The sequence below is a fragment of the Cucumis melo genome, chromosome 4 (genome assembly GCF_025177605.1).
Source record: "Cucumis melo cultivar AY chromosome 4, USDA_Cmelo_AY_1.0, whole genome shotgun sequence".
NCBI lineage: Eukaryota > Viridiplantae > Streptophyta > Magnoliopsida > Cucurbitales > Cucurbitaceae > Cucumis > Cucumis melo.
In genome coordinates, this window is record NC_066860.1 from 34,575,687 (window position 1) to 34,600,306 (window position 24,620).

General features: G+C 35.1%; 5 protein-coding genes and 1 non-coding gene across 9 annotated transcripts; 3 read left to right on the forward strand and 3 right to left on the reverse strand.

Annotated features, from left to right (window-relative positions):
• The first annotated feature begins 471 nt into the window (after positions 1 to 471).
• Positions 472 to 4,466, forward strand: LOC103486267 (receptor-like protein 7). 2 transcript variants are annotated; one of them, XM_051084278.1, is made up of 2 exons: positions 1,045 to 1,188; positions 1,274 to 4,466. In XM_051084278.1, the coding sequence occupies exon 2, from the start codon at positions 1,376 to 1,378 to the stop codon at positions 4,256 to 4,258; it is 2,883 nt and encodes a 960-aa protein (XP_050940235.1). In that variant the 5' UTR covers positions 1,045 to 1,188; positions 1,274 to 1,375; the 3' UTR covers positions 4,259 to 4,466. The 2 variants fall into 2 exon arrangements, with proteins under 2 accessions (XP_008442386.2, XP_050940235.1); XM_008444164.3 differs by having other exon boundaries at positions 472 to 4,466.
• On the forward strand, positions 4,130 to 6,848 carry LOC103486265 (uncharacterized). The gene is made up of 3 exons (XM_008444162.3): positions 4,130 to 4,269; positions 6,024 to 6,457; positions 6,632 to 6,848. The coding sequence occupies exons 2-3, from the start codon at positions 6,029 to 6,031 to the stop codon at positions 6,704 to 6,706; spliced, it is 504 nt and encodes a 167-aa protein (XP_008442384.2). The 5' UTR covers positions 4,130 to 4,269; positions 6,024 to 6,028; the 3' UTR covers positions 6,707 to 6,848.
• Positions 6,849 to 6,873: 25 nt separating this feature from the next.
• LOC103486266 (ammonium transporter 2) lies at positions 6,874 to 9,848 on the reverse strand. Its single transcript, XM_008444163.3, has 4 exons — positions 8,937 to 9,848; positions 8,561 to 8,846; positions 8,278 to 8,381; positions 6,874 to 7,399 (listed from the first exon to the last, which is right to left on the reverse strand). Exons 1-4 carry the CDS (start codon positions 9,540 to 9,542, stop codon positions 6,965 to 6,967), a joined length of 1,431 nt encoding a protein of 476 aa, XP_008442385.2. The 5' UTR covers positions 9,543 to 9,848; the 3' UTR covers positions 6,874 to 6,964.
• A 1,813-nt stretch (positions 9,849 to 11,661) lies between these two features.
• On the forward strand, positions 11,662 to 11,734 carry TRNAE-CUC (transfer RNA glutamic acid (anticodon CUC)). Its single transcript has one exon. It is a non-coding gene; the product is annotated as a tRNA-Glu (tRNA).
• Positions 11,735 to 11,846: 112 nt separating this feature from the next.
• On the reverse strand, positions 11,847 to 14,671 carry LOC103486264 (probable L-type lectin-domain containing receptor kinase VI.1). Its single transcript, XM_008444161.3, has one exon. It carries the CDS (start codon positions 13,955 to 13,957, stop codon positions 11,951 to 11,953), a length of 2,007 nt encoding a protein of 668 aa, XP_008442383.1. The 5' UTR covers positions 13,958 to 14,671; the 3' UTR covers positions 11,847 to 11,950.
• Positions 14,672 to 17,260: 2,589 nt separating this feature from the next.
• Positions 17,261 to 24,423, reverse strand: LOC103486262 (probable L-type lectin-domain containing receptor kinase VI.1). 3 transcript variants are annotated; one of them, XR_007820475.1, is made up of 4 exons: positions 24,033 to 24,421; positions 23,225 to 23,550; positions 21,294 to 23,098; positions 20,735 to 21,013 (listed from the first exon to the last, which is right to left on the reverse strand). XR_007820475.1 is itself a non-coding variant. In XM_051084279.1 (3 exons), the coding sequence occupies exon 3, from the start codon at positions 19,337 to 19,339 to the stop codon at positions 17,330 to 17,332; it is 2,010 nt and encodes a 669-aa protein (XP_050940236.1). In that variant the 5' UTR covers positions 19,340 to 23,098; positions 23,225 to 23,550; positions 24,033 to 24,380; the 3' UTR covers positions 17,261 to 17,329. The 3 variants fall into 3 exon arrangements, 1 of the variants encoding a protein (XP_050940236.1); XM_051084279.1 differs by having other exon boundaries at positions 17,261 to 23,098; positions 24,033 to 24,380; XR_007820474.1 differs by having other exon boundaries at positions 20,735 to 23,098; positions 23,225 to 23,470; positions 24,033 to 24,423.
• Between the last annotated feature and the right edge of the window lie 197 nt (positions 24,424 to 24,620).

The following is a 24,620-nucleotide window of genomic DNA, read 5'->3' on the forward strand; positions in this document are numbered from 1 at the left end:
TAAAAGGATTAGTTCTAAAAATAATAGAGTTGCTTAAAAAAATTACAAAAATAAAATCATCGACAAATCAGTTATGAAATTAACGCTATAGACAAAATAGATGTGGAAATTGTTGATCGAGTCCACAATTTTGACACTTATTTTTGTAAAATCTTTTACATTTTCGTTACTTTTGTCATCATTTATTAAAATAATATTAATAATTTAAAATTTTTGAACAAGTTAAAGAGTTTATTATTTATATTAACAATATTTTATTCTTATCTAGTTATATGTGTTGAATTCACTCGATTCGGGGTAAAATTTGAGAATATAAGATGAGATGAGTATGAGGGATGGAACATGAACTATGGGTGTAGTACCTAAGTTTTGTTGTGTGTATATATATGATATGATATGATATGTTGTTGGTTATTTGGTTGGTTAGGTTTAGTTGATTTTTGTAACTTTATATAATCGGAAAATGAAACAATTGGGAAAGAAAGGAAACGGGGAGTCAGAAAAAGAAAGTCGATTTGCGTTGTGGCGGCGGAAATTTTGCATTATTGGGTATTTGGGTTCACATAGACGCGGTTTACTTTGAATACTCAATTTCTCCATCGCTGACGCTGACCGTTCCTCCACCATTATCCTTCTTCAGTGCAATTTCCCCTAATTTCTCTTTTCTTCAATTCATTCTCTTCCTCTCTGCTCTTCCCTCTTCACGCATTCGGATTTTTTCAATCTGGTCTTGCCCAACCCACACATGTCTGAAGGTCAACCCTGTGGCTTATGAACTTCCTAATTCCCATTACTAATTCACACCGCTTTCCCCATTCTTTATCCGTATGGACCTTTCCATTAATCCGTCCCGATGAGAAACCTTTTCTTTTCATGCATTTCTTTGATTTTTAGCACCTTTATTTTCCTTAGCATTGGGATTTCTTTGGTTTCTGGACGATGCCCTGACGATCAGCTGTCTCTGTTGCTCCAATTGAAGAATGATCTCGCATACGATTCTTCCTTGTCCAAGAAACTGGTGCACTGGAATCGAAGTGTTGATTACTGTAATTGGAAGGGTGTTAACTGCAGCGACGGCTGTGTTATCGGTCTTGATTTGAGCGAGGAGTCGATTTTAGGTGGGATTGATAATTCAAGCAGTCTTTTCGGTCTTCGGTTCTTACGGGATTTGAACTTGGGTTTCAACAGGTTTAATTCCCCGATGCCTTCTGGATTTAACAGGCTTTTGAATTTAAGTGTGCTGAATATGTCTAATTCTGGATTTAATGGCCAGATTCCTATTGAGATTTCAAACTTAACTGGGTTGGTTAGGCTCGATCTTACTAGCTCGTCTCTCTTTCAAGTTTCGACGCTGACGCTTGAGAACCCAAATTTGATGACTTTTGTTCAGAATTTGAGCAATTTGAGTGTTCTATATCTCGATGGTGTAAATTTGTCAGCAGCAGGAAGTGAATGGTGCAAGGCCTTATCGTCTTCATTGTTAAATCTGACAGTGCTGAGCTTATCGGGCTGTTCTCTTTCGGGACCTCTTGATTCCTCCCTTGCGAAACTTCAGTATCTATCAGAAATTCGTCTGGATAGTAACAACTTTTCCTCACCGGTGCCTGATAATTTTGCGGATTTCCCAACTTTGACTTCGCTGCATCTTAGCAGTTCAAATTTATCTGGGGAATTTCCACGAAGTATTTTCCAGGTATCAACTCTTCAGACTCTGGACTTATCCAATAATAAGTTGCTGGAAGGTTCTCTTCCAGAATTTCCATCCACTAGACCCCTTCGAACTCTGGTTCTAGTTGACACAAATTTTTCTGGAGCACTGCCAAATTCTATTGGAAATTTTAAGAATTTGACCAGATTAGACTTAGCGAGTTGCAACTTTGACGGATCAATCCCAAATTCTATCCAAAACCTTACACAACTTACATATTTGGATCTTTCGAGCAATAAATTTGTTGGTCCAGTCCCATCATTTTCCCAATTGAAGAATCTTACTGTCTTAAACCTTGCTCATAATCGGTTGAATGGTTCCTTGCTTTCCACAAAATGGGATGAGCTTTCCAATCTCGTTAATCTTGATTTGCGTAACAATTCCATCACTGGAAACGTTCCTTTGTCTCTCTTCAATCTTCAATCAATCCGGAAGATTCAACTGTGCTACAACCTATTTAATGGTAGTTTGAATGGGCTCTCCAACGTGTCCTCTTTCTTACTTGATACCCTTGCTTTGGAGAGCAATCGGTTAGAAGGGTCATTCCCAATGTCGTTTTTGGAACTTCAAGGTCTGAAGATTCTCTCACTTTCTTTCAACAATTTTACCGGAAGATTGAATCTAACCGTATTCAAGCAGCTTAAGAATATTACCAGACTTGAACTCTCAAGCAACAGCCTGTCTGTTGAAACGGATGGCACTGACTCAAGTTCTTCTTTTCCTCAAATGACCACATTGAAGTTGGCTTCCTGCAATTTAAGAATGTTCCCTGGCTTCTTGAAAAATCAATCTAAACTCAACTCTCTTGATCTCTCCCATAATGAACTTCAAGGAGAAATACCTCTCTGGATTTGGGGTCTTGAAGATCTTAGTCAGTTAAATCTTTCTTGCAATTCCCTTGTTGGTTTTGAAGGGTCTCCAAAGAATCTTTCTTCCAGTCTCTATCTTCTTGACCTTCATTCCAACAAATTTGAAGGGCCACTTTCGTTCTTTCCTCCATCTGCTGCCTATTTGGACTTCTCCAATAACAGTTTCAGTTCTTCCATTCTACCTGCTATCGGACAATACCTCTCATCCACTGTCTTCTTTTCTCTATCAAAAAATCGCATTCAGGGCAATATTCCTGAATCCATATGCGATGCTAAGAGTCTTCAGGTGCTGGATTTGTCTAATAATAACTTGAGTGGCATGTTTCCCCAATGTCTAACTGAGAAGAATGATAATCTTGTGGTATTAAATCTAAGAGAAAATGCCTTAAATGGCTCTATTCCTAATGCATTTCCAACTAACTGCGGTCTGAGGACTCTTGATCTAAGTGGAAACCACATCGAAGGGCGGGTACCAAAGTCTTTATCAAATTGTCAATATTTGGAGGTTTTGGATCTTGGAAAGAATTGGATAGATGATATCTTCCCATGCTCATTGAAGAGCATATCCACTTTACGGGTGCTTGTTCTTCGCTCAAACAAATTTCATGGTAAATTTGGATGTCAAGAGACCAATGGCACTTGGAAGAGCCTCCAAATTGTTGACATATCTCGAAACTACTTTAATGGTAGCATATCTGGAAAATGCATAGAAAAGTGGAAAGCAATGGTCGATGAGGAAGACTTTAGCAAGTCAAGAGCTAATCACCTTCGTTTTAATTTCTTCAAATTCAGTACTGTGAACTATCAAGACACAGTAACTATTACAAGCAAAGGTCTGGACGTTGAACTGACAAAAATCCTAACAGTCTTCACATCCATTGACTTCTCGTGCAATTACTTCGATGGCTATATACCTGCAGAGATCGGAGAACTCAAGGCGCTTTATCTTCTCAACTTCTCCCACAATTCCCTGTTCGGTGAAATTCCCTCATCTATAGGAAATTTGAGTCAGCTGGGTTCTTTAGATCTGTCAAGTAACATGCTTACTGGCCAAATCCCTCTACAGCTTGCGGAACTATCGTTTCTATCTGTATTGAATCTGTCTTACAATCTGTTGGTTGGTATGATTCCCACTGGCTCCCAAATCCAAACATTTTCTGCAGATTCCTTTATTGGTAATGAAGGATTATGTGGAGCCCCTTTGCTGAATAAATGTGAAACTTCCACTCATCCAACTTCGGATACAAGTAACAAAAAATCAGCTTCAGTAGCTGATGCTGATTGGCAATTCGTATTCATTGGAGTTGGGTTTGGAGTAGGAGCAGCAGCAGTTGTTGCTCCTCTTACGTTTTTGGAGATGGGTAAAAAATGGTCCGACGATACCGTTGACAAAATTCTTCTGGCTATTCTTCCATTAATGGGATACATCTACCTGACTTCCAGTGACCGCAGAGTTGAACCAGAAGATGATAGCAAAGATGACGACGACGACGATTACATCGCAGTTATTTATGAAAATGAAGAAAGTGAAGAAAAATCCTCAGAATTTAAAGGGCAATATTGTGTGTTTTGTTCAAAACTTGACATCTATATGACGAAGGTTATTCATGATCCTCGATGTACATGTCTCTCTTCACTGTCCCCAACTTCTTCTTTTTCTACATTTCGAGAAAAAAATTAAAGCTTGAAAAGGTAATTTCCATTATTTTTGCGATTCTATAATTTGGAAAATAAGAGCATATCTTCTGCTGTACATAATTAGGTATCATCAACTTGAGAATTGGGTTGTTGAAATACTATTAAATTGTCATTTGTATATTCTCTAACGCTTTCTTCTTTCGCTTTCTACATTTGTAAGGAAAGAAATTAGGACATAAAAATGTTATTTCCATTCTTTTTGTCATTCTATGTAACATTATTACTTAATAGAAGACTGTAACTTCAAAATTGGGGTGTTTTTGAAATTGATGTCCTCAGATATCCTTCCTGTGAATATGTTAAAGCCTTCTCTATGAAAATTCAAGGGAAATTGGGAGATGGTTGAAACTGATCGATTTTGTTCTTGCCTTTTTCTTGTTAATACATATTTGTGGTCTATAAAAATATTATCGCCAAATGTAACACACGATTCTAAAATCCTTATAATTTCTGAACTTCTTCTAATATACTATAAATATGACTTTGTAGTATTTTACGTTACATTTGATTTGCATTAAATTAGGTTTTCAGAAGAATATAATCTCTAAGTTTAAGATTAGTATAAAAAGTTGAACTGTATTTTATTTTCAAATGCATTGTTTTTAGTTCAGTTTAGATAGTATTCTCCATCTGAGTAGATAAATTGTTTGTTTTTTTTTTTGTTTGCGGGGGAAATTTTGGTGCTTGGTTTGTGCTTCTGCAATATTCTGAATTAATTATTATGGGACTTTAAATATTACAATCATCAAAATGGTTGCCTGTCTGAACCTAACTAAAATGGATAAGGCTTAGAGGTCGAAATTCAAAAAGTGTTTTAACCTGAATTGCTATCCACTCTGTGACAGTGACGGTTAGATATATGAAGAGAGCTGATTAATTTCAATGGAAGGTTACATTGTCTATTTAGCTTTTTAATTATATATAGAGTAAAATTTTGTTGTATTGTTGTAAAAATTTCAAGATGAATTGTTGGAAATATAATCATCCAATTATTATATAATGCAAAATTTTATAATATGGCAAAAATTAGATATTCCATTTATCTAAGTTTGGGAATGAGTTATCACTCATCAAAGAATAAGAGTCTCTCAATAGTACTATAACAAATAGATTTCATTGTGTGTACAATTCTTAAAAGTATTATTATATATTAAATTATCAAAATTTAAAAGCTCTATTAATTGCAATTATTTTTCTTTTTTAATTTTATAAGCAATAATTAGGCATGTTTAGTCCATTATGGGCACGCAAAAAAGGGAAAAGGAGGTAATAGAATAAACTAATAATTTTCACAAAAATCGAAAGGCTAAAATGTTTACACACAAAAGGGGAAGAAAACACAACACAAGTAAAGGTTTAATAATTAAACACAACACAAGTAAAGGTTTAATAATTAAAGAAGAAATCAAATTGATAATAATAACAATAATAATAGTTAAAGAAGAAATAAAAAAAAAAAAAAAAAAAAGGGTTGGAAGATGCAGTTTTTCTTTCTTAAACCTCTAAATTCTAATAACACTCTTCACCTGCCACGTCAAAAGTGACGTGTCATGAACTCGAAGTTTCCGGCACCAACTAAGTAAGTGTGGCTACACATATGCCCAAACGCCATTGACAGACTCTATAAAAACGGACGTACATTTTCCATTTTCGATGAAACAAAAGCTATTATACCAAAAGAAGAAGAAGAAGAAGAAGAAGAAGAAGAAGAACCTTATAATTTAATCAGCTTCATATAATTTTGGAAGGGACAATGGGCGATAACGGGGAGTTCAGGTTGGCGTCTTCAGCAATAGACCACGAAGGAAGGTTGCCGAGAAAATACACATCGGAAGGGCAAGGAGCGCAGAAGAACAAATCTCCGCCTTTGGAATGGTACAATTTACCTGAAGGGACCAAGACCCTGGCTCTTGTGGTGCAGGACATTGACGCACCGGACCCCAACGGCCCGATCGTGCCGTGGACCGTGTGGGTGGTTGTGAACATACCGGCTACCTTGAAGGGCCTCCCCGAAGATTTCTCTGGGAACCAACAGGGGCTTGGTGGTGATTATGCAGCTATTCAAGAGGGAAATAATGACGAAAAAGTCCCTGGTTGGCGTGCCCCTACTTTGCCTTCACATGGCCACCGCTTTGAGTTCAAGCTCTACGCTTTAGATGACCATTTGAACCTCGGCAATAAGGTCAATTTCGTCCTTTTTCTTCTTTTATGTTTTAATATCACACCCTAGTTCAGTTCGATTCTATGACATAATCAAATTGTTTCAATTTCGTAGCCATCGATGTTATTTGAAGGAACAATTGGTAAATACTATTATGGAGATTCTAAATAATGATTCCATCCCTTTCACTTGCAGGCGACAAAGGAGAAGCTGTTAGAAGGAATAGAAGGACACGTGCTGGGAGAAGCCGTATTAATGGCGGTCTTCTGATTACAAAACAACTCTGCTTTTTCTACTCTTTCTTTCTTTGTTCCCTCTCAGTCTTACTCGTTATCTGATTACTTGTATTTTGTACATTAGATCAACAATTTCCTTTCTTAATAAGAGATCAAAATGACACTTTTTTTTTATCCATGATGGTTAAAGACTCTCACATATACTCACCCAAAAATTCTGAAACACTCACTATTATAATACATGAAGACATACACAAATTTGAATGAAACCAAAAGAAGTTTTTAAAATGTTTTACAATTCGATGATCACTCCTCTAGCACCATTTATATAAGGCGATCCAGTTCCTTCTTCCATATTGGCCGCCGCATTCCCGTGCCTTCTTGGATCAAATTTCTCGCCGTCGCCCCAAAGAGCGTAAGCCTCCTCGCCGTGGACGGCGTCGTCGCCGATCATGAGTTCCTCTTCGGGCATTCTTAAGGGCATGAACAGGCGAATAAAGAGGAGTATTACGGTGGTCGAGACTATGTTCCAGCCTATGACGAAGGTGGATCCGGCCAGTTGTTTGAGGAACTGAACGCCGCCGTTTCTGCCGTAAAAGGCGCCGCGCGTGCCGGTGATCGGTAGGTAAAGATCGCAAAGAGTGGGCTCGGCTAAAAGCCCAGTTAGAAGCCCGCCCATTAATCCTGCCACCGCGTGCGTGTGAAATACGCCAAGCGTGTCATCAGCCTGTTGTACACACGTGTGACTTTAATCATTCTTAATAGTTAATAATGGTGTAGTAAAGTATGGGAATGGATTTTTGGAAAGAAAGAGTGGAGTTGGTTAATTACCAACTTCACAACATCTATTTCAATATAAACAAACTTTTCGAAAAGGAAAAATAGTTTCCAAACCTATAATTTACTCTTTTTTATTAAAAAAATTCTTTTCCCACTTTGCTATTTTAGACCATTTCCCATTAATTTATGTGTTCTGTTTCCTTATTTCATGAATTAGTCCATTGGTTGTTGGTGGAATCAACGGCCATACAAAATTCAAATAACTACATTTTATTTCTTAAAAGCACTCTATTTTGTTCATAAAATCGACGGATAAAACTATTTATCAATGTTCTGGAAACTTTGGGAAAAAAGCTGCAAAATGGAAAATAAAGGCAAGGCTTTAAAGAGTGGTTGATCCAAAACCTCGTCGTATGGAGTGGAATATTCAAAAATGGCGGAAAGTGAAGTTTGGAAGAAATCCACAAACAACAAAAATAGTACCTTAAGGCAACAACCCAAGGACTATGGGGGGCCATTGAGTCCTTCACTATGAAAATGATTTGTCAAACAACAAATATGATTAAATTAGCATCAATTTGGAAATATTTAATTTTACAGTCTTTTTTTTTTTTGCAAAAAAAAAAGAAAAAAGAAAAGAAAACAATTATTCTCAGTAATTTCCAGAAGCCCCATTGTATTTTTATCAGCAAGTTTGGTTCAATAATCAACTATATATTAGATTTGTAAAAATTAATAAATTAATTAAAGATAGACTTCGTTTGAAAAAGGAGAGGAGAATATTTAGAAATAGAATAAGGTGGAAGATTGAAGAAATTAAATTACCTTTTGCAAGAAACTCAATCTCTTATGAAGGACCATCATGGATAGCCATGGAATACTTCCGGCTAGAATTCCCATTATGATAGCCGCCCACGTCTGCACAACTCCTGTTTTCAATTATTTCTTTCAAATCTTAATTATTGTTGTAATTTCATAAATAATATATAATCATCTTCTCGTTGAAATGTAAATATCAAGAAAATGACATTGTAATGTCACACCCTCTTTTAATTCATGTTTATACTTGAAAAATTAATATTTAAAATAAGGTAGATATGGTAATTACCGGCGCCAGGTGTAACGCAAGCCAAGCCAGTCATCATACCCTGAATGGCTCCAATCACCGATGGCTTCCCAAAGTAGAACACATCCAAAATGGTCCAAACCAACAAGCTCGTCGCCGCACTCACGTTCGTATTCAGCACCGCTATCGACGCCACCACGTTCGCCGAGTGCGGTGCTCCCCCGTTAAAACCCGACCACCCCATCCACAATAGCCCTGCTCCGGCCAACATCAGCAACACGTTATTCGGCGGAAACCTCTCTCTGTCACTTTTTATCCTCGGCCCTACCTAATAATCCCAGAAACAAAAACAACAAAACCCATCAATTCAAATCCAAATTAAACCCCTCTAATTCTAAACCCCAAATCGAGTTCTTACCCAATAAGCTGCTGTTAACCCAGCAATTCCAGACGAAAGATGAATTACATACCCACCGGAGTAATCAATTACTCCCCACTGAAACAGAAACCCACCGCCCCAAACACTGTATGCCCCAACGGTGTATGAGAAAATTACCCAAAGAGGAACAAAGGCCATCCAAGCTTTGATGTTCATTCTTGCAAGAACAGACCCACCAAGTAAAATCACAGTAATCGCAGCAAAAGTAAATTGAAAATACACAAGTGAAGCCATGGGAACATTGGGTTGAATTCTGGGCGTTCCATTTCCATCGTTAGCGCCACTCTCAGGGATATTGCCTTGCGCTATTAGGTAATTTTGGGACAGAGCTGGAATTCCTTTACCCCAAAAAGGAATCAACTGGTCGCCGAAGGCCATTCTGTAACCGACGATGACCCAACAAATTAGAACGGCGGCGAAGGCGTAAAGAGCCATAAACGCAGAATTGACAGCCCATTTCTTTTTGACGATGCTGGCATAGAGAATCACAAGTCCAGGCATGCTCTGAAGTCCTACGAGAGTGGAGGCTGTAATTTGCCAGGAATTGTCGCCGGTGTTGAGCCATGATGGGGATGCGGCGGCCATGTTTCCCAGTGGTTGAGGGGTTGGAAGATGGAATGAAGGTTTTATGAAGGAATTTTAATGGAGGAAGGAAATTATGAGGAGATGACAAGTGGGTTTCTAGGAATTGATGGGTTGATAGTGAGATTTGAAGGATTTTGACGGAATAGGATGAGAAACGAAATGAGGAGTTGAAATTTTTGTTGAGGGGAGTCGGATAATAAAAGGGGTTTTGAGTGAAAGAATTTGATGACTTCTACAAGCGAAGTGTGCTAAATGGGAAGCGATTCTTCATCCTCCTTCCTCCGCGGAGTCATTTTCCTCGTTTCGTGTGCTCACCTGTTTTCCTCAAAAATCAATTTTTAACCTTTATATATTTCCATTTTCACTCTTTTTTTCCTTTTTCTCTATGGTGATTGATTATTTGAAATGATCGTTTTTTTTTTCACTTTCCAAAAGCTTAATTACCTTTTACACATAGAGCAATACTTAATTAATTATTTGTCTTTTTATTGAGTTTTACATTTGGTTGCTTGCAAAGAAAATTAGTGTACGAATTGTATAAATGGTGGAAAATTGAAAGATCTATACCAAAAAATTTAACAAGGCTATTAGTTTGTTTCCAAACTCAATATAACTTTAAATCCATCACTCTACTAATATTTTTACTTATTTGTTTTTTCTATCAATCTTGAAAAAGTTCGATAATATTTTGATACAAACGATTAACTATTCTTATCTATATGGAAGATATTTTTTAAACGTTTTTAAAATCAAGAATATTATTCAATCTTTTAAAACTTTGTGTTATTTTAATTGAAATGTTAAATTTAACGGTAAGAGTTATAATAGTTTTCAAGTAATATAACGTTCATACTATCGATTTCAAAATCTATCACATAAATAGTTAGATTCAATAAATAACAAAGAAAATACCATGAAAAATAATTAAATGTGGTTGTTATTTATCAATTTCTTATTCTGGGTTTGTATGAATTTTATTCTCTAACATTCTTTTCTACATATAAACATATTTTATAGCATAATCCATTTTTTTCCAGTTGTTTGATAATCTATGTATAATTTTTAATTAGGATATCTATTTTATTTAAATTAAAATTGATATGAGTAACTTAAATATGTCTAGGACCAAAACAATCTTATGCAAATATCATTGTTAAAATAAAACATATATATATATTGTCATGTTTTTTCCAACTGACACGGTGTTCCTTTTAATTAAATTACTATTTTAGAATGGAAAAATCACGACTTTAATATAAAATTTGATCCAAACTTGTTATTTCTAAGTTTTACTTAAGAAAACCTTTAATTTAAATATTGTTTAACTTAAGATTCATATTTTGTTTTTACTTTGAATGGTATGCGTGTGTATATATATAATCCTAGTTGATGGATTTAATTTGTTAAAACAAGAATAGTAATAAAATAAAGATGATGTTGATGATAGTTGCTCTTTTTTATACCACGGGGTACGTCACTTCATCATCGATTGAATAATGAAAATGTGATGGTATGAGTTTGGATTGTTGGACAAGAAAATTGAATTTGTCCTTTTTATTATATCCAAACATTGATAGAGAATCTAAATATAAATAAATCAATCAAATATAGAGAGTGATGGAATGGAAGTCAACGGCCAAGTCTTGGCCAATGGAAGTTCTCTCGTCGTTCCTGCTCTCATGGAATCTTTTGGCCCATTAACGGCCCATTTAAATTATGATTTATTTTCTTTTCTTTTTCACGATCATGATGATTACTTTGTCATTTTTACATTTGGATTATGAATTTGAGTTTAGATAGAGATAACATTAATGCCATATTTACGAATTCGAAATTAAGATTGTTCTTTTTATTATAAATAGAAATAATAAAAAAAAAAAAAAAATCCTCACTCTCTCTTCAATATACTTCGGCAGAAACAAAATTATTTAAAAATCTTTAACAAGTTAGGAATTGTGCTTCAAATTATAATCCCAATTTTAAGTCGAAAGAAATTAAAAGAGGAAAAATTCATATTTGATACTTAATCCCAAATAATAATAAATATATGGGTGAACAAATGGGCCTTGAAATGGGGAGGGCCCAATATTAATGTTTTGGCGAAACACGTTGTCGCGAATCCGTTGTAGTCTAGTTGGTTAGGATATTCGGCTCTCACCCGAAAGACCCGGGTTCAAGTCCCGGCAACGGAAGGTTAATTTGCATCTACTTTTTTTTTTTTTGGTATCATTGTCTCCTCCAAATGGAAAGTTAATTCCAAGACCCAATTCTAATTTAGACCATGTTTGAATTGATTTGTAGGTGTTTAAAAAATAAAAAACATGTGTGTAGTTTTATTATATTTACACTGAAAACAAAGAGGCCTAAGTCTAAAAATGGAATGGAATTTTAAAAAAATGGTTAACGTACTATCGGCCAGCATCTATGGAAGTAGAAGAAATATCGCCGATGGAGGACGAGGAACGGTAAGACGTTGCTGAAATAACTTCGGTCATTCTTGAGTTAAATTTTGAGTAATTTTGAGAACAATCCCACCCCTCCACCGCCGAAATTTTATCATCGCCGTCAAGGATTCTCATCACTCGTCTCATCGTCGGCCGAGCTTCAGCTATCTGGTGACTACAATGAAGCCCTAATACCAGAACCATCTCCATCTCCTCTGCCTCATATTCCCAATTCAACTTCGGATCAGCCGCATCAAGAATTTTTCCCTTCTCATACTGCTCCATCACCCAATCCACCAGTATGAACTCCTCCGACTTCAGAGGTTTTCTTCCACACGCCACTTCCAGAAGCAGAACTCCGTACCCAAACACATCCGTGCTTTTTGACGCCTTCCCTGTCCGTACCAACTCCGGCGCTATGTACCCAATCGTACCCACGACGCCTGTCGTGTGCGATGCTTCGTCGTGGTCGTATTGCCTGGCTAGACCGAAATCGCTCAATCGAGGATTCATGTCCGCGTCTATTAGAACATTGCTTGGTTTCACATCTCGGTGGATTACTACTTGCTCCCACTCTTCGTGAAGGTATAATAATCCTGCTGCAATTCCTTTGAGGATGTTGAATCTTTGTTTCCAATTCAATATAATGTTGTTTTTTGGATGATATAGAAGTGAATAGAGGCTTCCATTTGGTATATAATCGTAAACTATGAGTAGATCGTTCTTTTTCTTGCACCATCCTTGGAGATTGACCAAGTTCTTGTGTCTTAATCGTCCTAAGCTTTCGATTTCTGCTGCGAATTCTTTCATTCCTTGGCCAGAATTTCTTCTTACTCTCTTCACTGCAATTTCAATTCCTGTTGAACGTATCTGACCTTTATACACTGAGCCAAAACCCCCAATTCCAATTAGTTCGCTACTTTTAAATCCTTTTGTTGCTTTGTACAGATCTGTGTAGTGGAATCTGTGAGGACAGTCTCTTTCCCAATCCTCAAGCCTCTCAGTGTGCCAGGTTTTTCTGTACCAGAAAGCTAAGAAAAGAATCCCTAAAATGGCTACAACAGAAATGACTGCTACAAAAACCTTAACGTGGGACTTGGGTGATGAAGAAGGAGAATCCTGCTCTTTTGGTGGGTTGGGAAGAAGAGAGTAATTCAGGAGAGGTGCTGGTCCATTCATTGCAAAACTCCATCCTAAAATGTAATGAGAGCTTGTTTTATCTCCGGTTGAAGCCGTGAAGCCGACGAACATTTGTTCCTTTAGAAAAGGTTTCAGGTCAATTGGATAAGAAAGGAGTGGCTTTGTTGGTTTTCTTTGGTGCTTCCATGGAGCTAGAGTGACGTTCACTATTCTCTTGGGGCCGTCGTATTCAACCCAAGCAATGATAGGATCACCAGAATCCATTTGCAAGTCGTGTTCATGAGCTTCGCCATAGTCTGAATAAGAAGCAGGTTTGGATGCAACTGATGAAATGTTATTGATGTCGATCCCAACATGGTTTCCCTTGGTGTTCCTTTCTTCACCATGCCCATTTACAGTGTCAAATTCAATAGCAAATATATGGTTTGAAGGGTTACCATTGTTGGAAGAGTTGAACAATCCAAGATAGTGCCCACTTTCTGCACCTGAAAATTTGGTTGATGGAGCTATGGCAAAGGCCAAGCCATAGCCGCCTTCGCCAGGGCTCGAAGGTTCAATTGCAAAAACAAAAATTGTGCTGAAGGACGAAACATTCGGAAACGAGTCAGAACTTTGTTCAAACATCGGGAATGAAGTCGGAAAGAATGCATGGCCAATAACATTTTGCGATGTATTGGTGAGCCTCAACGCACCGGATGGCTTCACAACAAAAGCCCCCTCACGATCAAGGCTTGTATCGTTGAATCCATGGTAGAGAAGAGAAGACTGCTCAGCATGAGCCGCCAAAAAGATGAACACAGAAAGAAGAGCCAGATGAGCTGCAATAGCCATGTGAGTTTGTGAAAAACACAAAGCTTCAAAGAAGGATTAAACATAGGGTCACCTTTTGAACTCCATTCTTCTTACTTTAATATAAATAAGAGAGATGGAATTGGTCTAGTTTTATGGAGAAACCCAAATTCCTTGTTGACTTGGGAATCAAAGTTTGAGAGAGTCACTGAATTTGAAGAAGAGCAAAGTCATTGGGAACGAGATATTAAATTGTTCGGTGTAGAAAGTTTAAAATTTTAGAGGTTGAAGACGAACACAAATACATTTTCATGTGCAGATTGACAAGAGACGGTATGTTTGATTTATCTTTCCAAATGTTTTAACTCAAAATGAAATTATTCTTGAAAAGTTTATACTGTCTTGGCAACCACTCAAATAGGTTTATTTCGAAAGACCCTCTAACGGAAAAACTTTAAATTTTCAACTTAGAGGAGAAAAGGTAAATGGATGGACTCATTCAAGCCATTAAGGCAAGGGGCCGCAGTAGAGACAAAAAAGAAAGTTGCGTATTAATGAGTGGCTCTTCGACCATCAGACGATTCAGACCGTTACCATAAGCGCTCAGATTGCGTAGTGATTATATTCTCATCTAATCAATGATATTAATTAGTTAAATTATTTCTTAACTCCTGAATACTTATGCTTTCTTTAAAATACTACGTAAAGTCAAATATTATTCTGATGATGTATTTTGGTTTCATTCTCTGTCTTATGTTTTTATACTTTTTTTTTTTTAAAAAAAGAAACATTATACTTTTAATTAGAAAAATTTAGTCTTTTGTATTTGTAATAAATCTTAGATTTGGATCTAAAAATTTCATATTTATCAGAATTAGTTACATGATAATAATAATGAGAAGAATATTCTTTAATGCAATATTAATAAAATCTAAATTTATTTTCAAAAAGTCAACTATAGGGACAAAAAGAGATATTTAAAAACATGCATGGATTAAAATGAAATCAAAATTGAGGTATGAGTATGAAAATAGTATTTTAACCTATTTAGTTTCTATTTTGATTTAGGGGGAGTATTCCTGCTCTTGATATTGACACAAGTACAAGACAACAAAGGTATTTTTCTCAAAATAATAACAATAAAGAAGTACCTCCAAAAAATTTCACAACCGATAAACGTCAAAATTATAATTTGGATTCCTGATTGGATTCTATTATGAATTTCTTCTTGTTTTATCCATTTTGTTTTCAAATGAGAAAGAAAAAAAAAAAACAAATTTTTGTCAAATAAAAATGTCATGTTAACATTAAATAAGAGTATTCAAATAAGTTTGGATACCAAAAAAAAAAATGTTGTAATAAGATATTTAAAAGCTGGAATGAAAATAAAGATTAAACATAACCCAACTACTTAATATTTGAGAGAGACAAATTCAATAATCTTCAAAAGCAACAATGCACAATCTAATAATTTGGATATAGTTTGTATCCAATCACTTAATGCAAATTAATAAGATTTCGCAGTTTGGAGGATTGCTTGTTGGAATTTTCTATGTCCCTCGTTACCTATTCCACATTGAATTCTAGAACACGATAAATTCTAAAATTTAAGACTTTGATAACTTTTATATATATACATTTGTTTAATTATTATTGAAAAAAATGTGTGTTGTAGAATCAATCCCTATTTTAATAATTACTTTGATTTTATGGTTTCTAATCTATTTTTTTAAAAAAAATTAACTCATCATCTCGTTCATTATTTTTTTTAAGCATAAACTCGGATCCATTTATCACAACTATAAGTCATCTAGATTTGATTTGGATATTAACTATCTTCTTTAATTTTTTTTCTTGAAATAAGTGGGGGTCAATAAAAAAAAAACACACCAAATTCACATTTATATTTAAGTGATAATATAATTTATTGTTTACAATATAAATAGGGAAAAACATCCAATCTATATATTTAAATAGGTGATGTGTTTGGTTGAATTGCTAAAATTTAATAGATGCTGACTTTATAACATAATTTGAAAAATACGGCTTTGGAAAATGAGTATTTCAATAGGACAAAGGGACGATCTTTAATATTATGCACTATGACATCATCATTTCTCTACAATCTTGAATAAAATTAGGATTTATTTCTCAAAACCCATAATTTTTTTTCAATAATTCGAAGAATAATTAAGCTTAATCTCCAAATAATTATTTCAGACCCATTTGGGTAATTTGACTGAGCCGTTTTATTTGACAAAATTAAACCCAGAAAGTAATGCTAAGGATATTTAATTATTTATGTAAATGATTATAATTTTGTTTTTATTTTGATAAGAGAGATTATTTGGGTTATCAGATAGATATGAACAAAGCGATCTGTTACTTTGACTTACCATATGATTTAGAGATAATGGGTCCCTTTGTATTCATACTTTAAATTAACCAAATTCACTTTTGGATTTTAAAAATATTAATAGTAAAGTAATAAATATGGATAACATTAAGACATTGAGATATGAACTCAAAAAGGGGACTGTGTGCTATTAATTACTTTAATTTTCTTTTACTTTGATTTTCTTTCAATGTTGCTGACTTCATTATATTAAATAATTTATCAAATGATAAGGTACCTCTTTCCTGTACTTTGATAAACAAATTGGAAGTAATTATTCTACTATCAAATAAATCATTCTACTACATTTTGATGCTTAATAAATCCATAATATTTAGGTCTTTTGTGTTAACAAACTTTTTAACTTTGTTTTCCATACGTTAAATTTTCACTGTTCTAATAGACATGAAAGTTGACGACTTGTGAATATTAAATTGAGTTTTGAGTATTTGTTAGCTAAGAGAATTAAATGTTTATGAACTTAATTCAGAGTAACGACATATAATGACGGAAAGATTCTTCCAATATTTCACTTCTTACTCGAAAGTTTATGTCTATACCCATTAGTCTATGCTCCAATTGATAAAAAACATTTTATAAAATATTAGGATCCTCTTCGATAAATATTTAATTTTTCGTTTATGAAAATTAAATCCATAGAAATTTATTTTACCTTTAAAGTTCTTATTTTGTTACCTAACTTTTATCAAGGTTTTCAAAAACTAAACTAAATTTTGAAAACGAAAGAACGCAATTTTAAAATCTTGTTTTATTTTGAAAATTTTCAAAGAATTCAATTCTAATGCCTAATATGGATGCAAATCATAGTAATAAATTGAGGAAGAAAAAAAAACAAAAACAAAATGGTTACCAGTTTACTTTTTTTTTTTTCTATTTTAATACAAATTGTGGATAAGTAAATTGAACTATAGGTACACAGTAGATAGATGTTAGTTGAACAAAGCTTATTTTGCTTTTATCAATTTAGTGAGAAAAAGTAGATACAAAAGGCAATTTGTTTACCTGCCTACATCAATGGAAGTTGAAGAGAGAAAACTAGTGGTTGAAGTACGGGAAGAAGGTGGAATAAATTGAGTGAATCCGGAGCTAGATTGAAATGTAATTTGAGAATAAGGTGAAGGATCAAAAGCAAGAATTTGGTCTTCTCCATTAAGAAACCTTGTGACTTGCCTCATGCTTGGCCTAGCTTCAGGGTTGTAATGGGAACAAAGAAGTCCAAGTTTCAAAACCATTTCCATCTCAACCGTGTCATAAATTTCATTCAACTTTGGATCAGCTGCATCAAGAATACGACCTTTTTCATGGCATTCCATTACCCAATCTACCAATATGAATATATCTGATTCTAGAGGTCTTCTTCCACAAGCCACTTCAAGAATCAGTACCCCATATGCAAAGACATCTGTAGTTTTCGATGCTTTTCCGGTGCGAGCCAACTCGGGTGAGATGTACCCGATTGTGCCAACGACGCTGGTTGTATGTGATATTTGGTCATGGTCGTATAACCTTGCAAGACCGAAGTCGCTTAGTCGAGCATTCATGCTAATATCTATCAATATATTACTTGGCTTAACATCTCGATGGATCACGACTTGTTCCCATTCTTCGTGTAAGTATAACAATCCACCAGCAACTCCTTTGAGGATGTTGATTCTTTGTTCCCAATTCAGTACAAAGTTGTCTTTTGGATGGTAAAGGAGAGAATCCAAGCTTCCGTTTGGAATATAGTCATAAACCAAGAGAAGATCGTTCTGTTTCTTGCACCATCCTTGGAGATTTACCAAGTTCTTGTGTCTTAGTCGGCCCAAACTTTCAATTTCTGCAGCGAATTCCCTCATTCCTTGACTCGCATTTCTTGTTATCCTCTTTACAGCAACTTCACATCCCGTGGAAGGTAAGACACCTCTGTATACTGAGCCAAAGCCTCCTGATCCGATGAGCTCGGAGTCTTTAAATCCCTTTGTTGCTTTGTACAGATCTCTATAACCAAATCTGTGAGGACAATCTCTTTCCCATTCTTCGAGGTTCTCACCTCGGAACCTTCTTCTGAAAATGGAGGCTAAGAACAAAATTCCCATGAGTGTGATGGCAGATAATATTGGAACAACGACAGTGACTAGAGGATTGAATGTTGACGATGAAGGCAGAGGACTTTGCACTTTCAGTGGTGGAGGAAGTTGATGAACATTTAACTGAGGTGCTGATTCGTTGATTGCAAAACTCCAACCTGAAATGTAATGGAAGCTTGTTTCTTTTCCAGTTGATGCAGAGAAGCCCACATACATCATCTCATTCAAAACTGGAGTCAAGTTAATGGAATATGAGATCAATGGCTCAGTTGGTCTGATTACATTTGCGGGAGCTATTGTGACATTCACTAACTTACTACGCCCATCATAATCGATCCAAGCTTGGATTAGATCACCAGTATCCAAATACACCTCCGTCTTCACATCAGAGCCATAGTCAGAATACTCAGCCGATTCAGACGCACTTGATCGCACACCATTCTTGTTGATTCCAACATGGTTGCCTTTAAAATTTTTTTCGTCATCGTGGCCATTAACAGTATCAAATTCGACTGCAAAGATATGATTCGAAGGGTCACCATTGTTGGAGGAGTTGAATAATCCCAAGTAATGTTCACTAGCTGCACCTGGAAATTGGGTTGATGGAGCCATAACAAAGGCGAGGCCATATCCAACTGGTGGACCAGAGCTTGAAGGAACAATCGCAAACACAAAAGATGTGCTGAAAGAAGAAACATCTGAAACTGTTTCAGAATTTATGTCGAACATCGGCTGGGCAATAGGATGGAAGGCACGGCCGATAACGTACTGGGAGCTGTCGGTTAGTCTTAACAAGCCAGAAGGCTCTATAAAAGCTCCTTGATCAAGGTCCAGACCTGAATTATTGAATCCATGGTAGACAAATGGAGCTTGAACACGAAGAACAGAGACACAGAAAAAAAATATCACAAGGCAAGGTAAAGAAAATCCCATAGCCATGTGAGGAGATTTATAAGAAAGAAAAGAAAGAAATCACGGGTTAAGAAGAAAACAATAGTTTTCCATGTACGTAACTATGAAAGAAACTCTAATAAATAGTGAGATTAAGATTTGGAAATGGCAATTGTCAGGAAGATGTTAGAAGTCTGGGACCATTGCTAAACCTTCCATTGTCAAAGAAATAGTAATTTTCAATAATTTGAATTTTTGTGATGCCAATTAAATACTGACAATGATAGAGAAAATTGTGATGAGACGTGGGAGATTAATTGAAATGAAACCATAGGAATTAGGAGTGTGTCCATATAGAAAAATCAAGAGAATTTGAACATAAAGACAATTGCCCTCCAGAAATGTGGTGGAGAAGTGAGTTTGAAGTTTCTAAGCATCTAGAGTCCAGCCAGCATAGGTTGACAAGCCTCAAGTCTTCCAACTATTTTCTTTTTCTTCTTTTCTTTTCTTTTCTTTTCTTTTCTTTTTTTCATTTATATTTCTTTATAAACTATTTCAACCTTGAGATATTTCTCTTTTTCTACCATTTTCTATGAAGGCAATGGCTTGGGGACGGGGATAGGAAACTAAACACTCTCCATCTCTAATTCCACACCAAACAAAACGGTTCCTTGAATTACAAGGATTTAATTTAAATTTGTATTAAATGGCCCTATAAATCTAAAATTTTTAAATTTTTAAGTTTGTATCATATAGCCAATAGGTATCCTATCGTTAGAAAGCATTCAAGTTTCTAAAACATATATCTTTCTTTAAAGATGCATTTTCCATGTTTTATCTAATAAGTCCCAACTTTTAATCTTATGTCTCGTTGGGTTTTTACTTGTTCAACATCTTTAAGAATTTAAACAACACAAGATAGAAAGTTTAATGCTTTATTAAAAATAAAATTCAATGTGTCTAATATATTTATTAACTTTTGAAAAATGATAAATATATCGGTAATCTATTTAATAGGTTTAAAATCTACTGAGCTACAAGACAAAAGTTTACAAGTTTAGAGATATATTTTACACTTTTTAAAATCAAAAGACCCATAAGCAGAAAATTTAAACTTGTAATTAAACCTAAAATCTAATTACTTAAGAAATCGTGGTATTGATGACTATGTGAAAAGGCTCTCAGCTCTCTCTCAAGACATCATTTACCCTTTCTAGCACTAACCATCTTCAGATCCATCGTCCGAGATCCGAGTCTGAGAAATGAGAAGGGCAGAAGATCCACTGATCATTCTCCAGGTTAAACGACCTTTTTGACAAGGTTATAATTGGACATGAGAATATTTAAGTTCGAAAAGAGAACGTTAAATAATTGTATAGATATGGACAAAGAAACACATGCTCGACAGTAAACTACAACCATGAGAAGGAAAGAGAATGAAAATCCCACCTACAGTCCATTTAATAACACTACCAAAGTAAACTTGAAAAGGTTCAGTTGAATACATATCCAATGATGTAATTGAAATCATAGAATAAAGTAATTGTGATGTAAATTAAAAATATATTAACTTTTGGTTTCATCTGAATCTTAAATATTCATATTAATCTACCATATTATAGAATTCAATTGGCACCCTCCAATTAAAAAAAAATGACCTCTTTGAGGAATCCCAGTATAGTAACAGTTCCTCACTCGACTGGTCTACTTGCCCCACCTAATCTGCAAAAAACATTGGCTTCCCCCAATCGTTAGATCATTTGCTAATGTTTTATTTATATAAACTTTATTTGATTCTCGAGCGAAAAGTCCTCGTTTCTTATCAATATAATATATATATCCACACACGCACACTTTATATTTTCATTTTCTCCATCATCACTTCTAAACCATTGAAACCTATAGCATCATTAGCATTAGCTGGGAGGACATAGTACTCATGGTTGTTTTACAAACTCACACTTCGTGTTCCAAATGGTTAAATGTACAGAACAAAACTCACCTGTTTCAATGTCATTGCCCACCAATAGCAAAACAAGTTGGCACCAACGGTAACTAATACTCCGAGCCCTGGGCTTCCCTTTTCCACATAAACAAAGGGCACAAGGTCCATTCATTATTCTCCAGGATATATAGTCAACTTTTTCTGTTTTCCTATTGAGAAACATAGGTTCCTTCATATCATTTTGTAGAAAGCATTGAACTGCGAAAGCAATCCAGTGGCAAAGTAGGTTTTATAAATAACTTCCACAATAAAGTAGTAGAAATGTGAGAAATTATTTGGTTGCTGTTTTGAAAGGGTCAAATGACTTTTATCGTGTACAATCATTCTAAACGTGATTTTAATCCTTTAAAATCAATTTAATATTTGATGTTTACATTTTTAAACAAAATTTTCATACAATCAAAATTAAAATTGATTTTTAATGATTTAAAGCATGTTGGAATCTATTAAACACGACAAAAGTGATATTAATCGATTCAAATTACTCTCAAACATGCTCAAAGACATCCTAGCTGAAGATTAGAAAAGGCTCGTGCCTGTAACAATGTGTCACCAAAAACATAAATCGTTCATGTTTTGATTTATGACTCTTAGCACCTGGATGTCTCCTTCTCCTGGCTGAAACTTCTCCCTTAAGTAATAAAACATAAGTTAGCGAGAGTTGTGTTCATCTCTTGATAACATTATAATAACGGCCATTTGACATAAAGACTAATTAAAAAAATGGACCAAGATTGTTCAACCTTCGTCCTCACAAGAGCAAGCATTCTCTTGCAAACCTTCAACAAATCCTTCACTAGAGAACTTCCCTCCAAAATGTCTAATCATTTAATTCTACACCGTCTCTGTTGATACAGATTACAAAGTCACCAATTAAACCTCTCGCCTTGAAAAGTTGGATATAGCCTCGAGTTAAGAGATTACATAAAAATATTTTATTTGTTTGTTTTTTTAATTCCTCATACCATCTGTGAAGAACCACCATTCGGCACTTTAAATGGTCCACGACTCCAAGTTACAATCAAACTCACTCGTTATTGCTAAAATTCCAAACAGTCTAGCCTCTTTCTTTCCTACCCTAAATTACAGAACCAAATATACGTTTCTCCAAAACTCACCGATCAAAATTCTAATACCTTTAAATTCCTCAAAGCATTTATGTAACGAAGACTAAAAAGTTCCCACTTCAGGCTATTTATTTTCCTAAAAATTCTAAATTTACCTTATCCACTTCTATCAACTTGATGAATTGACCTATGATTGAAAATAGTATCTTAACGTCCTTCCCTTATCAAATACTAGCAAACTTATTATTTTCGTCATTCCTCAAACTACAGGTTCTTTCAAACTTCAAGCTGACTTCTTGCGCACTTGTATCGACAAATCCCAACTTAAGAGATTGAGCTAGACGTCATCTTCACATATTCCCTTATTCAATGCTTTTAAATCCATTATGTTTCCTTTTCAACCTCTCCTTGACCTCAGAGCTTTTGGAATTCATAACTCCAAGAGTCCTAAGTTACAATAATGTCCACAGAACTCCATTACTTCCAATACTTTCCATTTTTCATTAATTACATGACTCCCAACCATGGTTACCATTCCAAGACATCAATGTCACACCTGAAGATCCAAGAGGTTCCAACATAATCTGTACAGTTAACTTCAAAACTTCAAATCTGCTTTACTCATATCTATAAAGAAGCAAACCCCCTCCCCCAGACATCTCTATCAAAAACAGAACGAGACCCAGTGGCTACTGCAGGTCTTGAAGGGACAGAATGGACTTGAAATGAGGCAACCTGAATAGAAGAAATTAGAAAATACATATATTACTAATTTGAATGGTCAGAAAATAACATACTTCTCAAATAGAAAAGACCAAAAGGCAGAGCATTGAAAGGAAAAGGCTGCACATCTTCAATTACCGCGATTATGTAACTGAAACGAAACGGTGTCCGAGTATACATCCGAAAGTGCATAAAAAGAAACACGTAGCCCGCTGGTTGCTAATGGTTATTTTATCATATCAGAGACAACAAATCCACTAGCATTACTAGGATAACCAAACTTGGAACCAAGAAAATAACAAGAATACACACGCGTCGACTACCATTAGTTTTTGGAGCCCCAAGAGCCTAAAACCAGAAATCAGGATTTGTATGAAGACCACACTGTCAGAACAAAAAAAATTGGGAGAGATGAGCTCTCGCTTTCTGCTTACTCTTCCTTCAACGTAATTAAAAATGAAAACCTTCAAGAGATAAAGTTCCATTAGACTCTAACAAATGATCGGTAGAGGCAAAGCATGAAGTACGCATTTGCGGTGAAAATTCAAGGGAAACGGATTTTTAAAAGGGTTAGTTTTAAAAACTATTTAAGAGAAATGGGTTCTTTTCCAACAAATTAGGAAAGAGTTAAAATAAATTTAACAATCTTCGTAAAATTGAGCTGAAACATTATAATAATCTTTAACAAGTTGATAGAATTACTAATTGAAATGTTATAGCAAAGTGATAGATTTGGAATATTAGATTGATCATTAAAAAGATTGGAATATTAATAAGAATTAAGACATAAAATGATGTACTAATTATAATAGTATTTTATCCCAAAGTGATAAAATTATAAATAATTTAAAATTTAAATACTAAGTTCAACCAACATTCAAATGCATTAATAAATTTCATAAACCCTGGATGAAAGCAAACAAAAAGAAGGAAGAGGTTGCTATACCAAAGGAAGAGGAAGCAGCTCAACGGGCAACAAATAGAGACTGCTCATGGGGAAGGACCCCGGTACCCGCCATGAGCTCTCATCGAACTCCTTCTATTTGGGTCGAAAGCTAGGGCACGATGATATGAGAAATGGGGAATCTTTGATCCTCCTCTTCGACATTAGTGTTTCGAAAACTAGACGCCCAAAGAACTTTCCTTTTGTGGACCGTAAAATGTAGGTGCCCCGGAGATGGCGATATACGGCTAGGCAGAGTACAAATCGATCTTGAACCGGGAAGTGAGTAGGTGCAGCATCCTCCTCCTCTATCTAGGGAGTTGTGGAAATGAGATCTTTCAGCAAGTTTTCAATATAGAAAAGTTTAGGCTATCGAGCATGTACTTTATTCTAGAACCCTTTTCCTAAATAGTTTTTTTAAAATGACTAGTATTTCAATTATTCTAATTTGGAGTATTGAGCATGTACTTCATTTTTCTCCATTAAATAGTTTGTAAGCTTTTGTAAGGGTGATTTGTGAGTATTTTCTTTGAGAGAAGTCATTTTGTAAACTCTTGAATTTTTTGAAACATCGATTTCATATATCATTTA